We start from the raw sequence: 16,463 nt of genomic DNA, 5'->3' as shown, positions 1-16,463 counted from the left end.
AAAATTATGTTTTAAAAGAAAATTACTTGGAGACGTCATTTTTGGGGGCTGGCTGTGTCAGAGCTGTTGCAGAGCTGAGATTTGCCGAGGGATTGAGATGTGCGGGGTCAGATCCTCAGGCTTTTCCTGTTAATATGCAGCTCCCAGACAGTCAAATTATCCCAGACACCCTTGCCTGTGATATCATCTATGCTTAAAAGACTGGAGATATGCAGGCAGCAATCAGATAGCTGAAATATTAGATGAGTGCAGCTTAAAGCAGGGGCTTTGCCTGCTGCAAATGGAATTGGTGTTCCCATAGCAGATCCCGCTCTGCCCCCGTGTGCAGCAGCCTGGGAACAGCAGCCTGCTTTGGGAGCTCTTGCCTTGTGCCGCATCGCCAGTCACCGGCGGAGCTCAGCATTTTGCGTTTGGCTCTACATTAGCCCAGACTGGAGCATAGTACCACTCTGTTCTTGATTACGGTGAGGTGTGTGACAGCAGGATACGGGAGCGAGGCCAATGACACCGCTGTTGGAATAACAACAACGCGTGGTCTCGCATCCACACCTCCACCTTTTCATTTCTCTTTTAAAAAGGAAGAGGTAGCATTTCTCTGTTGCCAGATGAAGCCTCTGACAAGTTTTAAACTAAAGCAGGGAACACAACTGATGAATTTTTTTAGGTCTTGGTAAATTACTGAGCTGCTTTAGATAAGGAATCTGGAGACCAGAGGAAAAGATCCCCAGGAAAATATCAATGCTATGGGAAAAAATGGTGCTGGGCTAGAAACAGGGCAGTACTGCCAGAGTGAAGAGAAATTCACCTCAATACAAGAGGATCCATCATATGACTGCTGATGTTTATCCCATTCCTGTGGCCATAACCTCCTTGAATGTTTGCCCCCTAAGAACTTGAAACAGCAGGAAGAGCTTTATTCACATTTTCCTATGAATATCGTATCTGTATAAATGTTAAAATAATCCTATACCCAAAGCCACTTTCCTCAGCCTAACGTCATGACACGGTTGAATATCACAAAGGGGTTTTGGCAGATGAATTCACTCAGCCCTTCCCATTTGCAACATGTGTATGACATCTCCCAAAGCTCACTCTTCCAAATTCAGGGAGGGGGTTGTTTTCGACGGCTCCTAACAACTGTTTTCAATTCATCTGCTGCCTAGCAATTACTTCTGTCCCATTCCCTCTATTTATTATTACTGGAGCTCCTGGTGCAATCCCACATCACAGCCCAGAGCTCTCACTGCCCTGCCTTGCCTGCTGCCAATTATCCCCCCATCCTTTCTCACAGGCCTTATAGCAAGGCTCTTTCCTTGCTTCTCTTTTTCTCCCTGCTGCCCTGTGAAGTGGCAGGGAGTACTGGGGGAAAAGGGCTGCTTATTGAGCAACCCTGGCTGCCTACCCAGACTCTCGGAGCAGGATGCAGATCAGAGTGGGATCTCCCTGGCAGACCTAATTCATCCACAGGCAGCTGTTGACCAAACAGGAGAATGATGCTGCTTCAGTGCCACTCCCCAGAAGATACCCTGCCTCATTCACATCACCCCTCGAGCAATCAGTGTGATTTTAACCTGTCAAGAGAGACAACCAGAGAAGCAGCACAGTTTCTGGTACGCAGGGATCTCAGATCTGGAGGTGTATATGGAGAAGCTCAGGTCACAGGACTGAAGAAGGGACCAACCATGTTCCTGGAGCCTCCCTAACCACCACAGAGCCAGCAAGTGCCATTCTCCATCAGTAACTGGTGCAAGATTGGAGGAAATGTTGTTTTCAGGCTTTGGCATTCTTGCCCCTGGAGTATAATCAATATTAGTGCTTCTGTGATTACTGCTTCCCTTCCAAATGTGCTCACAGTCAGTTCAAGGAATTTGAAAGGTAAGTCACTCAGGATGCTAAGAATACAACAGAAACAGCTGTCAAAGGAAACCTTCAGCTTCTGATATCTGTGAATGGGATCCAAACAGCATTACTCATTTATTTTTCAGGAAAATGATTTCATCGATGTGAACAGGCCAAATCCCACAAGCTCTATTCTGTGACTACAGTTCCCTTACACTTTCAGCTACATCTTTATGATTTATCTGCCCATGCCAGGACTCGAGCATCTCCCAGGATAATAAGACAAACATTGCTGATTTTCTATTTAAAACTCAGGCTCCCTTTAAGCCACATGTATGAATCAAACACAAACATGTTTCATCTCTACTTCCTTCTGTGACTACCTTAAGAATGCATGATTTTATGCAATATTCCTCATTTGATTTTACATACACTTGCAATAGAGCTGAACCACTTAACACAGCCTAGCATGTTATTCTTCACTTATCTTCCCTAAAACGTGACTTTCAGCTGACACTCTAAATGTAAGGCCATATAATAGAGGGGGGAGCCTAAAAGATTCGTCTTCTTCTTGCAGCTGCTGCAAATTTTTCTTGAATGGTTTTGGTATAAGAAGCCTGTTTCACCTGTGCAGAATATCACTTGCTTACCATTAAGATCACACATTATACTGGTTCAGATTTCAGGCTACTTATTCTCATAGTTTCTAATCAAACTCGTGCCCATTGCCAACAGATTAATAACTCCCACTCCAGCATAGAAATGTCCTATAAACTTCTGAAGTTTTAAGTAATGCTTTCCTCCTGAGATGATTGTTTTCTTTGTGTTTCTTTCCTGTAGCGCACCTAGAGAGATTCATTGAGCCCTCAGCTGCTTTAAAATACAGTGATGTCTGCCAAAGCCTAGATTTTATGTCTGTAAAAGCTTAGAGTGGCCCTTGCTACTGTCCCCCCTCTCTGGTGTACCATGTAAATCTCCTGGAGCCCAAATATCAATTAGTGTATGTGACATGGTGTGTACAAGTCCAAACACTTTCAACAAATGGGCTATTTTTTTTGCTTTACCAGCTTCCATACACAATTTCACAACATCTAGTATTGAGACAGTGCTGTTGTTTGGACAGCACAACTCACTCATTGTACAGCAGGGTGCCTTTGTTAACAAGCTGGGTGTAGCTGGCATTTTTGTCTAATTCCTATGGGCATCTGTCTAACAAACAAGTATTCTTTAGAGCTCAACTCAATAATCAATACAATTTTCTTCGTTTACAGGGCAACTAATTACGTTCTGGGATGACGTCGCAAGGTCGGGAAGGTGTGTGTATATATAGCGTGGAGAGAGAAGGTTGAGAACCATCTACTGAGCTCCCCAGCGACAGATTTGCAAGTAACAGACCATACAGCCATCTCTGCCATGAAGACAACAGGAAGAGTTGCCCTTCTTGGGCTTGTGCTTCTCAGCTGCCTTTCTGGTAAGTTCTTTTTCTTACAGTCTATGCTAGTATCTCTAGTCCCTCCTGAACCTTTGCCTTTACATATACACCCTAAAGGGGAGTCCACTCGTTTAGAGACGTGAGGGTTTAGTATTACATGGGCTCCCTTTTAGTGACCTTTATCCTTGTGCAGGTAAATACCATAGATCAATAGGATGCATTTGTCTAAGTTTATGAGCCTTGGTGAAGATAATGGGGCCGCAAAAGCGTATGTGCTGGTTCTTCTTTAGCAAGTCAAAATTCCTGGTTTCACAATGGGCTTTAAAAAATCTTAGTATATAACTTCTGCTTTACTTGGAGTGGACAAAATATTTAGGAAAACAATCACTTCTTAGTAATGGGAAAGTGTGTTTGCTTACTCTGTTGATTCCAAAGGAATTTCAGTCAAGGACATTGTGCCTTTTGAAAAATATCTTATAATCTCTGTTTTTATTGTAGGTACAATTAGTGCCAAACAACGGGTAAGTAGTAGACGTTTTTTGGTCTTTACCATTTAGCCTTGATTTCTAAGTCTAGGTGAATAATTCACACTCACACTGTATTCCAGGGAAGGCTTGAGGAAGAGGAGAAAGGGGAGTGAGTGAGAAAGGAAGAAGAAAGTGCCCCTAAATATTATAACACCTCTTTTCCCCAAAATAAGAAAACACCTTTGTTGGTGAAAGATAACTTATGTTGATAATAACCCAGAGATTAATAATGTAGAGTGAGAGTCAGCAAAGCACAGAGTGCCAGCACAAAATCTATACAACTATTGAATAACTGCCTAAATATCTTCCCTGTCTTGATTCCCCAAGGAACGATCGTTTCTGCCTTCAATTCTTGATGAAAGCACTGAAAGTCTTAATAGCAAAAAGTGCTTTTGTATGCTGTAAGAAACACGGTGTGTTTGTTCCCTCTCTTCTTCACCATGGAGGAATGAGAGAGGAAAAAACGACCGACAGTAGTCTCGCAGCAGCTAAAGGCGATTAACACGAGCACATCCTTCTCTCTGCTTGGAGCCATTACAAGTCCCCTTTCACAGGCCTCCTGCGGCACGTACCAGTTGTCGGGAACGCCGCACCTCGCCTGTCCCCGCCACTACAAACCCGTGTGCGGGACCAACAACGTGACCTACCCCAACGAGTGCTCTCTCTGCAGAGAAATCCTGTGAGTATAAGGTCTCCTGATTACCTCCAACTCCAGTTCCAGCAGCAGACAGAAGCCTTTGGGGTTGTGACTAATCGTGGGCTGGACTAGATTTTTCATAAGTTTCTGTGTTCCCTAATGCCTGGGATCTTCTGTGCCAAAGCTCTTGAATCTGATTAATTACAGGAGCTTTATGAGTGGAGAGGCTTAATGAGTGAGATGACTACATGGTTATGAACAGATTAATCCTTTCCTCCTCTCTCTCCGCCTCAGCCACAACCGAGCCCTTGACAAGAAGCACGATGGAAGATGCGTTAAGGTACGGCCTGAGATTGGTTCCACTGGGCAGTGGTGGGTGAAATGATGGCAGAGAGCTAGGTAGGAGCCTTGGTTAGGGTTAATTCTGTGTTAAAAACACACCATTTCAAGGGGACAAGGGGTGATGGGATGAAGCTGGAACACAAAAAGTTCCATTTAAACATGAGAGAAAACTATTTCATGGTGAGGGTGAGGGAGCCCTGGCACAGGCTGCCCAGGGAGGGTGTGGAGGCTCCTTCCTTGGGGGTCTTCAAGACCTGCTTGGACATGTTCCTGTGTGACCTGATCTAGGTGGACCTGCTTCTACAGGGGGGGTTGGACTGGATGATCTCTAAAAGTCCCTTTCAACCCCTGCCATTCTGTGATTTCAAACTGTCAGAACTTGAATGAAAGTGAAGAATTTCAGATTTGCAATACTTTCTTTTTAGTCTGAACAGTTAAAATCGTTGAGGTTTATAATGTTACCTTGTGTATAACACCAGGCTGAAGAATGGAAACGTTTGATTTCAATAATGCTTCAGTGTTACCAAAATACTTCTCTTTAGGCTTAGACTTAAAGGTTTGTTGAAGCTCAGAAATTCCCAGAGGAAGTTTGGATTTTGACTAAACCGTATTTTTATGCAAGAAAAAATGATTCCATCAGAATGTTTATCATAAAGTTTGTTTATCAATATACTGGGCTGCCGAGGAGAAGTGTCTCTATTTTTAGTCTAGAGAGAGAAAAGCAAAGAAACACTCTGCTTGTGCAATTTAACGTAATACCACGAATCCCATTTCAGTACATTCAGAGTAATTGCAGAAGCACCAAGGTGAGTGTAAAAATTTCCAAGTGGTAATTGATGTTTTGCAGCAAAAGTCGCTGCTGCATAAGGCATTTTAGGCAAAGATCTTTCAGGGTGGTATTTATGGTATAAAGCCTCAAGATGACAGGGATGAAATCCACCTCAGGACAGGAAAAAAACCCCAGATACTTCAGGATCATGCTGTACCCAAGTGCAGGGTTTCAACTGCTTGTGGTCCTCCACCCTCCTGTGGGGAGGTGTCTACTGCACCGTGCTCTGTACCACAGGACTGATGCAAAGGGTAGCAGAGATTAAAATGTTGTTCCGTGACTGTTTCAGCTCAGCTGTGCTGACCACCTGAGATCAAGCAGCGGTCATGCCATCCCCTGCACCCTGGAGTACATGCCCATCTGTGGCACCAACGGAGTTACCTACAGAAACAAGTGTGACTTCTGCAATGCTGTGGTGTAAGTGAAGGGGCTGGGTCACAGGAGGAGGGGGTTTGGGATCAGTAGGTGCTTGTTCATTCATTCTCAACTCCCTTTCTTCCCAAAGGAATGGACTGGATGTCAACCTGCTCCATCCCGGAGAATGCTTCCAGGTAAAGCACAGAAATCTGAGCTCTTAACTGCTGTCACAACGCGTTTTACAACACAAATCCACTAATCCTATGTAAATAGTAGAAATGGCTGCTCTAACCTGTTGCATTTGGCCTGGAAATAGGATAAAATAGTTGAAGTATGCCAAGGTCAGAGGGTATTGAACCAAATCCGTGGCTCAGATATGCAGTCCCTGCTCTGACCTGGGAACACAGCAGTCGGCTGGTGCTGAGACCTTGGTTTACTGGAAAAGGGGCTGAGCAAGAAGAGGTGCTGCCTCACCCTTTCTGACGGAGAGCGGGAGGGTCATGGACTACCAGCGCTATTAGTAGCGGTGATTCTTTGGGTGGGAGTGCTTCCTGCAGCGTGGCTTCTGACCACCCACTCGCTCTGTGCTTGCCAGCCTGCTGAACCAGAGCAGCCAGGGAGAGGGCCAGCCTGGAAATGTCAACATGGTCGTTTCACTATTTGTAATACTATTTATTAGATGTTTTTGCCTCTGCCTTCTTCCCACTTCGGGCTGCTCCAGGCAAGCACGTTCTCTGCCTTTGAGTTTGTAGAGCTGCTGGAACAAGAGCCCTGCACCTGAAAAGTCCTTTTATGCGTTGCCATGCCATAAACATTAAGTAGACATAACCATGCAGGAATAGACAGGGGGTGGGAAATGATTTCAAATGTATTGTTGCTCCATTATTAGATTGACTGCGGCAAACAGAAGGGCAACAATCGCATCTGCCCCGCCAACTACCACCCTCTTTGTGGCTCTGACGGCAAAACTTACGGGAACAAGTGCCAGTTCTGCAGTGCAGTTTTGTAAGTACAGATCTCACCATATAGCCACGAAACCAGGGGAGCTGGAGCACACTCTGCTGTGCTAGCCCTGGCGTTCCTATTAGCCCCTCGCTAAATCCATCCTTCCTCCGCTTTCCTCTCCCGACACTCACTCCTCTGTCACCCCCCAGGCGCTGCAGAGCTTAAGCCCAAGTGAGTCTTCTCCTTCCTTTGCAATTAAATCCAGGTCCCCGTTTGCAGGCTCATAGTGTTGCCGACTCCCTCCCTGCCAGAGTGATTTAAACTGTGACTGTAGGAGGTGTCCAAAATTATGGGGTTTGTCCCAAATCTCTTTAACGTGAGAAAGCGTGTAACCTGGGGAATCAAGAAAAGGGTGAAACCTTAAGTACTTTATAACTTAGAGAGCACAAGAACATTGGCTTCTTTGGGTAAAGTTAGGCTGCAAAACTGAGATCCTTGGCCGTAATTTTGGTTTCCCCCTTTCTCTTCAGGCAGAGCCAGGGAACTCTGTTCCTCAAACACTATGGAGAATGCCAAGAGCTGCAGCCATACCCTTCGCCCTGATTTTTCCCTTACAAATCCTGTAATCAGACACATTTTTCCCTGTTCCCTTGGCTGTTGTGTGTTGGTCTCCTTTTTGATTGGTCAATAAATGAAATGCAGGCACTCTCTTTGCCAGGGACTGGTTTTTGGTTTGGTTTTGTTTCAGGGCAGAGGGTAATGCTCTCCAGGCTTTTAGGTAATGATGTGTCGGGCGGGAGAAGTTGTGAAATAAACCACAACAAAGAGCAAAGTGTAACACCCATCACACAGCAGCCTAAGCCCTCACAAGAGTACGTCACTCCATACCAAACCATCAGAAGAGAAACCAAGCTGCTATAAAGTGCTGCCACTTTCCCAATTTCAGTGTCTTACAGGGTCTAAATGGCTTCAGCTTTGTAACAGCACTGAGTCTTGGAGGAACTGGTCCCTTTAGGGGCCCTGGCATTGGGGGGTTGGCCATTGGGAAGTGTGAAGGTGGCCATGATCAGCCCTAACTGGTCACACCTGGGGCAGGCACAGGTCTGGCAGTGCATTATAAAAAGGAGGCTTATGGCAAAGGGAGGAGGCTATCTCATAGGGAAGAAAATTAGGAACTGTTGCTTCCTTGAAGGGTGTGTCCATCGAGACTGTGTTGATCAGCAGAAAATTGCAGCAAGCTAGGCAAGGCTGTAATGAGCCTAATGAAAACCTGAGGAGAAATTGGACTGGGCTCAGGCTTTCAGCTTCTTGGAGAAGAGCTCTGAAAAGTTGTACTTGGGGTCCTTGAGGCAGAGGGGAGGACAGGAGACCCTTCAGGAAAAGGTGTTGGGTTTTGTGACCCCAGGAAAGAGGGCTGGGAAGATGTGCTGGTAGCTCCAAGACGCTTTCTATCTCGGGGGAAAAAAATGGTACGGAGATAACATCTCTGAGGGAGCCTCAAGAGTGCACTGGAGGAGCAATGATATACGTGAATGTTTATGACGATGTGGCATCTTTTTGGGTGAGTCAAGGAGTTGATATGCAAATAGCACAGGCGAAAAGTCCCAAGTGCTACAGTTCACACCCTCCCTTCCTCTTCCTTTCCCTACCTCCCATTCTCGTGTAACGTAGCAAGAATATCTGTTGCTAAGGCTGATATTTAGGCCAAAATCTGTGACTTCCAAGCCTTTCCTTTGGGTCTTTCCTGAAGTAGATCACTCGTGGGCCAGGAATTTTGTAGGTTCTTCCCAACAAAAGATAAGAGGCTTGTCCTTCCCTTGGTGCTTCCAGAACAGTGCTCTGCCCTTGGAAGAGGGACAAAACTTCATGTTTTCAGGTGGGTCTTTTTTTCTCTGTTAGTACAGGCAATGCTTTTGTGCCTGATCCTGAGAAAAGGCAAACTGGAGAATCATGCCAGTCCTCACTTCTTACCTGCTTGTGTGTGTGTGAAAAATAATTAAGGAACAGTCTAAGCAGCTAGTGGATGTGAACAGAGACCTGCTGGCACAGGACAGAGCTATGCTATAACTTTTTGTTGGCCAAGGTTCACAGAGTGGCCACAGACTAGTGGAGTTCTGGCTGTAGCAGAAAACTTGTCTTCAGCATCAGGATCCTGCAGTGAGCCTCCTCTGCAGTGGTAATTTCTGCCTAAAGAAGCCAGGTACCTGCTTAGGAGATCAGAGGACTTTGGAAAATCCCAATAAAGAGCTGCTCACCTACAGGGAAAGGGAGGGCAAACAGCGAGAACTGGATATAGGGCTGCATCCTAGATGGCTCATCAGGCTTTAAGTAAGAACTCTTTGGAAGTCAGAAAAAAATATTTCTCTAAGGTCTGGCCAAGCACAGAAAAGTACTCGGCTTAACACCAGCAAAACTGCCCAACTGCAGCCTTTGGACTACAAAGTGAGGACCAGATGCCCCTTTTCTACCTCCAGTTTTCAGAGGGACAGAAGAATTCCCTCACCTACACCAGCAAGTGGCCTGTTTCAGGTGCTGTAAAGAAGTGGAAATGGGTAATAACGATAATCACCTGGTTGGTAATTTAGTCTCTTCCTCTCCTCAGTGCAGCAGGGATTGGTCCCTGCAATATATTCGCTCAGGCTTTAGCCAGTCAGTTATGCTGCAGCAACCGAAACGTTTGGGTAGATAAAGGACTGAGGCATTAAGGCTGTGGTCGTGAGCAGTGACGTATGAAAGCAGAAAAGGCAAACAAGTAGTGCTGCGAGTGGCAGAACCGAGCGTGGTTTTGAACGGCGCTGCGGCTGACTGACTTGATAACTCAATTATACGAGGAGCTGTGTCATGAGCTCACCCTTAATAGACATCTGAGAATTCACCTGTCAGTCACGGTTTCTCTGCTCTGTGGGTTTTGAGATGTCTAGCTAGCAAGCTGCAAACTCTAATGCTTTGCTAGATGTAGGGCATTCTCCACAGTGCTCTCCTGCAGAAGCCCTCTCCCGTGCTGGCTGAGGGTGTTGCAACTTTCCTCTCTTGCTAGAAAAACGTATAACTATGTATTTATTGGTTTTAATCTTGGGTTTTTTTGCTTCTATGTCCAATTTGGTTAGGACTAGTTGCAGATTCCAAATTTACTAGGGGAACTAATAAACAGATACTTCTATAGACGTTGCCCTCCTAAGGCTTGTCTCCTTAGGAAAGCATACCAAAGCTGTAAGCTTATTCTTATCTGAACAGATATTTGGCAAATGGTGCAGCTGAACACCAATCCTTGCATCGACTCAGCTGGAAATAGAGCTCAGGTCTCCCAATTCCCTATCAAATTCCCTTCATTGCCACTTGCTGTGGGAGCAGAGCCCTAAAATATGTTTGTGAATGTGAAAAAAAAAGCTGGAAAACATTGACAGCTCGAGTTTAAATAGCTCGGGGAGGAGAGTCAGCAGTCCGGTGTGGGACTGTGCACACAGCCACGAGAGCATGTCACATCAGAGAGCTTCTCCACCCCAACCCCACAGATATAGAACCATCCTCAGAAATAGCCAGGGAACAACGTATAATTGGTTTCACAGACAACACATCCTCATGCTGCCATTTATTTCGTAACGTCTAGTGAGTGTCATCACGCCACACTCAGAGCCTGGGAGCTGGCATTCAGCGAGGGCCCAGAGAATGAAAATTACCAGCTTCCCCGATGAATCACTGCTTTGAAAATTCACCCTTGTGAGAATCCTGTGACTATTTAGACAAAAAAAAAAAAAAAATAGACATTACAAGCCTGTCTATCACTCATGTAATTAGCACTTTCTAGGTTTGATGTGGACAGGGCAGCATTCCTAAAGCACCATAAACGTGGCCAGGACCAATAATGGCTTTGGAAACAAAGTGGAGATCTCACAATGAAGGTGGGGAATGAGGACAGCTACGCATGGGCACATAAATACACAGAGAGGCAGGTCTGTGTGCGCACTGTGGGCTCCGGTGCTGAGACGACACCTCCCACACGGATCGTTTGGCTTGGACTAAAGAGCTACCTGCAGCATGAAGGCAACAGGTGCCTTAGTGCTACTCAGCCTGCTGCTGCTCTCTCTCATCTCAGGTAAGTGAGCTTTTCCCTAGCCTAGAAAAAAGCAAAACCAAAACATTTCCTGACAAGAGCAAACTTCGGAGAGCCTTGATCAGCGGATGACAGGCTGGAAGATAAAGCTGAGCAAGTGGAAAAAATGTCTGCGGGACTTGCTCACTTGTATGACATATTTCCACTCCTCGTGTGCCTCCACAGTGAATAACACAGCGGAGGTGTCACTGGGAGACAGAGCGAGCAAATTCTAAGCAGCTCTTTCAGCAAATGTACCAAAGCAGAGTGTAATTATGAATTTTTGATACAAACGTTCACTGGAGAGTTTTGCTGAACCAGTTAGAGGAGAAACTCGCTCACCTCAGGGTCATCAGCTCTTGTTTTGATCCTAAGCATCTTGGTATTTGGTGTTTTCCTCGGAGATATGGAAATGTAATTAGATGAAGGTTTCAACTTTCATTTATGTTGCAGAGAAAAGCTTGAAAATTAAATTCAAATGTCCTCAAGGAGTCAGAACAAAGAGGGCAAATTAAAAGGATCCAGTATTTATTTATCTGGAGATTTTGCACATCTCTCTGATGGTCTGGGGAAGCTGAGTGATGACTTTCTAACATATAGGTGATGTCAGTGTTATCAGTTGCCTGCGTCCAGGCGACTCAGCTCTGCAACGTTTGTGGCGACAGTTACTGAAGAATGTGCAGAATCAGAATGATTTATTCTTGTTTTTCTATGAATAATTTGAATAAAGAAATGGCTTGAGAAAAATGGCAAGCTGTGCATGGAGAAAAGAGGTGAATTACTTTGTACACATTATTCATTATGAAATATTCATCTGTCTCTAATTGAGTCTTAATTGGGTTTGAGTTCTGTCAGAGTGCAGCAGCTTCCTTGCAAGGCCAGGCAGAATGGCAGCAAACTCTGTGATCTCCTATAAAAGAAACAGATGTCAAGAGACATCATCACAAAGTCTTCTGCAGCCACATGTAATATTTATAAAAAGCTATTTAATGAGCTATTTTGTAAATAATATGCAGATAGCTATACCAGTGACTTTACAAGGAGGGGAGCCTAACCTGGGGACACCATAAATGCACCAGCACTGGGGATAAAATGCCAAAGGGCAGTACAATTGGCAGAAGAAGTAGGATGGGTTGGTGGGTGGTGATCCAGCTGACTGAGGGTTGGGTGGGATTCCCAATGTGTAGGGGCTTGACTGTAGGATAAGGTCCTCTTATCTCCTGCCTCAGGTTCCCTCCTGGCCAGAGCCACCTGAGCAGCATTATAGCTGACAGTGACCCCCCAGTGCAGCCCTGCATCCCAGCCTCTGCTGCCCCTCTGCCCTGCGAGATGCTGGGTATTTGCCCCGTCATGTTGTGACTCAAATTCTGCAAATCTGCATTCAACCCACCCTTGTCTCCCCTTAGAGACATCTCAGGGTCTCCCTGTCCTGCAGCTATGACTCAACCTACGTGTCTGCCTGCAGTCTTTGCAGTGAAAGAGTGTAAAGAGGATGGACTGATTAGCTTGAAGCCCAGAGCCCGTGGTTACAGTGGGTATTTTTGCTCTCTTACTGACCAGCACTGCCTGTTCTGCTCTGTATCACCCCATGACGTCTCCTTCTATCTCACACGGGGTGAACTTGTTCTGGGAAAGTCTTTGGGCTGTGCTGGCTGTAAAGCTGACCACGAGGTCTCCTTCTCCTTCTCCACAGTGCACTCTTGTTAGCAGTACCAGCCATTTCCATTGTTTGGAGGTGCAGGAGCCTAAAAGCCTTAAAAGTCAATACAGCTTTAAAATCTCCACTGAGCACAGCTCCAGATCCGATATGGCAGCTCGCTTCCTCGGGAGTGGCTGCCTTCCAGGAGACTGGGTTATGTGTCTGAGGTGCAGTTAGCAGCTGAATGACTGATTGCATGGTATTTTAGTAACATTTTTCAAGAAAGCAAAATACTGAAAAGCAATTTAGATAATGTATTTCCTGCCCCCTCCTCCGCCACACGGGATGATGGAGTGGGAAAAACCTGGTGTGTGTTTCGCTGTGGTTTGCGTAAAGGGTTTGTGACTTTGGTTCAGCCTCTATCAGAAAATAACGCTGACGTGTTAAATCTCTCTCTCCTTTGTTTTTCTGTTGTGTTTTTTCCTTTGTTATTATTCCAGATGTAGCAGGTGAAGACATTGAAGAGGTTAGTGGAGCTGTTTCTGCTTACTTAATCTGCATTCTCAAGAGGAATGGTTTTGTAACCAAGGTGTTGATGCGTGGTAAACAGTCTTTTTATGTCTGCTGGGAGCAGGTGGGTCATTCCAAGAAGTCCCAACACTTTGAGGAGTTCACTGTTGTACGGGGGCTGTGGCCACATGAGCAAGTACACCAGAGACACAGATGGTTGATTTAGCAAGTGCATCCCTTGATTAGGTCGAGGGTGATTGTACAGGGTTGTGTTTTTGTGCAGCATCGCTTTTGTCTGCTTTTCCTCTGTTGTCCAGTCTTCCCACAAAACAAATGAACCGTTAAGACTGGTTTATTCCTGCAAACAAGGGCCATCACAGGGACCTGTCCAGAGACAAAATACCTGTGCATATCCCTGGGCACCATTTTTAATTCCCCATAGACTGTGGTTTTCTTCCCCATCCTCTGGGAAGGCAGCTCAGCAAGCACCGAGCTGAGTGCACAGTTTTGCAAGATACGTGAAGCTGTGCAGCAGCAAGATAACCCAGTGCCAGATGCCTGAAAGAGCATCAGGGCTGACTCTCCTCCAACATGCCTAGGCTGATCCACTCCTGTCTTTGGGAGGAGACCAAGACTTCTCCCAGGTGACTACAGTAACCCCTCCTCAAAAAACTCCCCCAAAACACTGCTGCTGCTCACTTCTGTCGGGTCTTTTTCTTGTCCTCACTGCCACTTTAGTCCTCCTGTTAGACAAAGCGTTACATTAGTGGCCTTGCATCCAATTCAGAAAGTGAAGGAAAGTGCTGAAAGGCTTTGTTTGGTTTGGTTTTATTTTAAATTCCTTTTGCAGATTTGCAAAGAGTTTGTTAACAGAAGCGTGTACTGCACAAGGGAGTCCAACCCTCACTGCGGCACCGATGGCATCACGTATGGAAACAAGTGTGCCTTCTGCAAGGCAGTGCTGTAAGTGAAAGCAGAGGGGATGGCAGTAAGAGGGAGCTGGCTCCATTTCCACATATGTAATGATGTTCTTCATGGAAGGGAGACCCTGCGTCCAGGCTGCTCCATTTCTGTGGACCAGCCCCTGAATAGTGCCAAGTGGACTATTTCCTCCTTGGAATGGAGCTGTGTGAATGCAAGTTAATTTGAATTCATTTCTACGCTTTGCATGCTGCTGGTTGCCATGCTGAGAGGCAGCACGGGGCCTGGGAGGCAATCACATCCTGCCTGTACCTTCTGCATGCACTAAATTGATGCACATTTTCCATTATGTGCCAGAGGCTGCAACTCTCACTGCCCACACTTTGGGATACTGAGAAGTATCTGAAGGAATGTGGGAGCTGAGCTGTGCCAAATTATTCCTGAAAAGTCTGAATGGACTTTGTGGAACAAGATACAAAATCTCAGAGGAGGATCCTGAGTTTGTCCTTTTCCTGAGCTCTGTCACCTTTTAAAGGAGATGCAGTAGGAGCCAGCAGCCCTGGACTGAACGTGCCTGCAAAACAAAGCAGCCCTTAACATTTGGTGCACACTCAAGGCTGCCTTACCCTAGAGGAAATCAGAGAAGAGCAAGGAGGAGAGAAAATGGCTTGATGTTCTCTGTGAGGAACTAGGGTAGGCCAGCACCAGTCAGGCAAATGCTCCTGTTTGGATGGATGAGCTTCTTGTCCCTCACTGCTGTGTCTGCCATACACTGCTTTGTCTAAGTCTGTACTTTGTCAGAGTCTGTACTTTGCCTAAGTCTGCCTTGCTCCTTTTACAGGAGAAGTGGAGGGAAAATAAGATTGAAGCACCTGGGGAAATGCTGAGCCCTGACTGCCACCGAGCAGCAACGGCCGTGGACGCCTGTGCACAGACACAAGAGCAGCTTGCCCTCATCTCCACTGTCTCTGCTCAATAAAGTAAAACTCAGCACGACCCTTTGGCAGGATTCCTTTCTCTGTAATACCCAGGGAAAAAAGCGCTTTGATACAGCCGTGCTAGAGCCTAATGCGTGGCTTTGCTATACTGTGCTATTACATCACCCTCCTCCCGGGAAACAAGGAGCTCTCCCTGCTGGAGCAGCGATTCCCACGGCTCCTGTGGGCTTTGTCCTCCCGTCCCTGGCAGCTGAAGCTCTCCTGTCCCATCCTGCCTGATAAATGGGCAGCCAAGCAGCACGACTGCTCGTGGGCTCCTGCCCAGTTCTCCCCAGCCCAGGGGGTGGGTGACAAGCGGGTGCCTTTATTCTTTACCCAGCCTCCAGAGACCTGTTCCTTCCTCTCTCAGAGGTTATTGTGGGAGGGTGACAGGAGAGCTGGTGAACAGCGTGACTGCATATGCCTCATCTCCTTTGGAAACCAGAGACAAACAAGCCAAGGCTAGGGAATATTGCTCCATTTAAGCCTGCAAGAAGAAGATGGCAGGTGGAGGCTGGTTTTAGGTAGAAGCTGCAAGGTTCTTTCCAAATCGGTCTCTTTCTTCTCCCTTCTAGGAGAATGCTTTGTCTTGAAAACTGTGAACTCACTAGCATTAGTTTCCCGCTGCCAAGTGGCTTCTTATGCTAATAAAATTATATTTAGAAGAGCACCAGATTGTATAAAGTGTCAATAACTTATAAAAAAATATATATTCCCTGGAGGAGAAAAGCTGTGGGCTTCCTCTCCCCACCTCGAGGATAAACTCGCCCTCAATCATACACAGACTTTGATTTTCTAGGCTCAAGTATTTGTGTATATTTGCAATTTTAAATGCACATATTTATTCTTCTCTTTACTTTTCGCACTGCTGCCCTCTCTCTTCTTGAAGCTGACTGGAAAATCCTTCTTTGTGCACACAGGAGAAAATGAATTCTACAGTCTCTCTCCATTCGATGGGAAAAATTCACACGGAGAAATACTTGTGGCATCCTCTTGTTAAAACATTGGCAGCAGATCAATGGGACACCAGCTCCTTCATGTTAAACACTTAACTTTCAAAGGGAGCTTTAGATTTTATCATGAGCCTCAGGGGTCAACATATTTTGCAAGCATCTAAGTGCTATGGACCTTGTTTGGATAGAGCTTGAGTGCTTGCCTTTGAACCTGGTTGGGGCACAATGCCTAAAAAAGAGAGGCCTTAGCAATGTGCTCAGCACACCTGATCCCAGAATCACAGAGGGGTTGGAAGGGATCTTTACAGGTCATCTGGTCCAATCCCCTGCTAAAGCAGGTTCACCTGGATCAGGTTGCTGGCTTCTCTTCTGATAATTCGAGTCTGTGATGGCAGTTGTGGCAAATCTGGCAAAAATGGGGACAGGGAACTTCTAGAGAGAGATGATCAGGGGATTGGAGCATCT

The 16,463-nt window shown here is 45.9% G+C and overlaps 2 protein-coding genes across 2 annotated transcripts; both read left to right on the top strand.

Annotated features, from left to right (window-relative positions):
• The first annotated feature begins 3,131 nt into the window (after positions 1-3,131).
• LOC104563440 (double-headed protease inhibitor, submandibular gland) lies at positions 3,132-7,511 on the top strand. Its single transcript, XM_062002732.1, has 9 exons — positions 3,132-3,153; positions 3,770-3,792; positions 4,353-4,477; positions 4,730-4,775; positions 5,896-6,023; positions 6,112-6,157; positions 6,417-6,425; positions 6,853-6,968; positions 7,439-7,511. Exons 1-9 carry the CDS (start codon positions 3,132-3,134, stop codon positions 7,509-7,511), a joined length of 588 nt encoding a protein of 195 aa, XP_061858716.1.
• A 3,348-nt stretch (positions 7,512-10,859) lies between these two features.
• LOC104563437 (serine protease inhibitor Kazal-type 6) lies at positions 10,860-15,064 on the top strand. Its single transcript, XM_010209894.2, has 4 exons — positions 10,860-11,001; positions 13,138-13,163; positions 13,998-14,110; positions 14,910-15,064. The coding sequence occupies exons 1-4, from the start codon at positions 10,944-10,946 to the stop codon at positions 14,953-14,955; spliced, it is 243 nt and encodes an 80-aa protein (XP_010208196.1). The 5' UTR covers positions 10,860-10,943; the 3' UTR covers positions 14,956-15,064.
• The last annotated feature ends 1,399 nt before the right edge of the window (positions 15,065-16,463 follow it).

This window comes from Colius striatus, chromosome 9 (genome assembly GCF_028858725.1).
Source record: "Colius striatus isolate bColStr4 chromosome 9, bColStr4.1.hap1, whole genome shotgun sequence".
Lineage (NCBI taxonomy): Eukaryota > Metazoa > Chordata > Aves > Coliiformes > Coliidae > Colius > Colius striatus.
The sequence above is the reverse complement of the archived record's forward strand: the minus strand, read 5'-3'. Positions and strand labels throughout refer to the sequence as shown.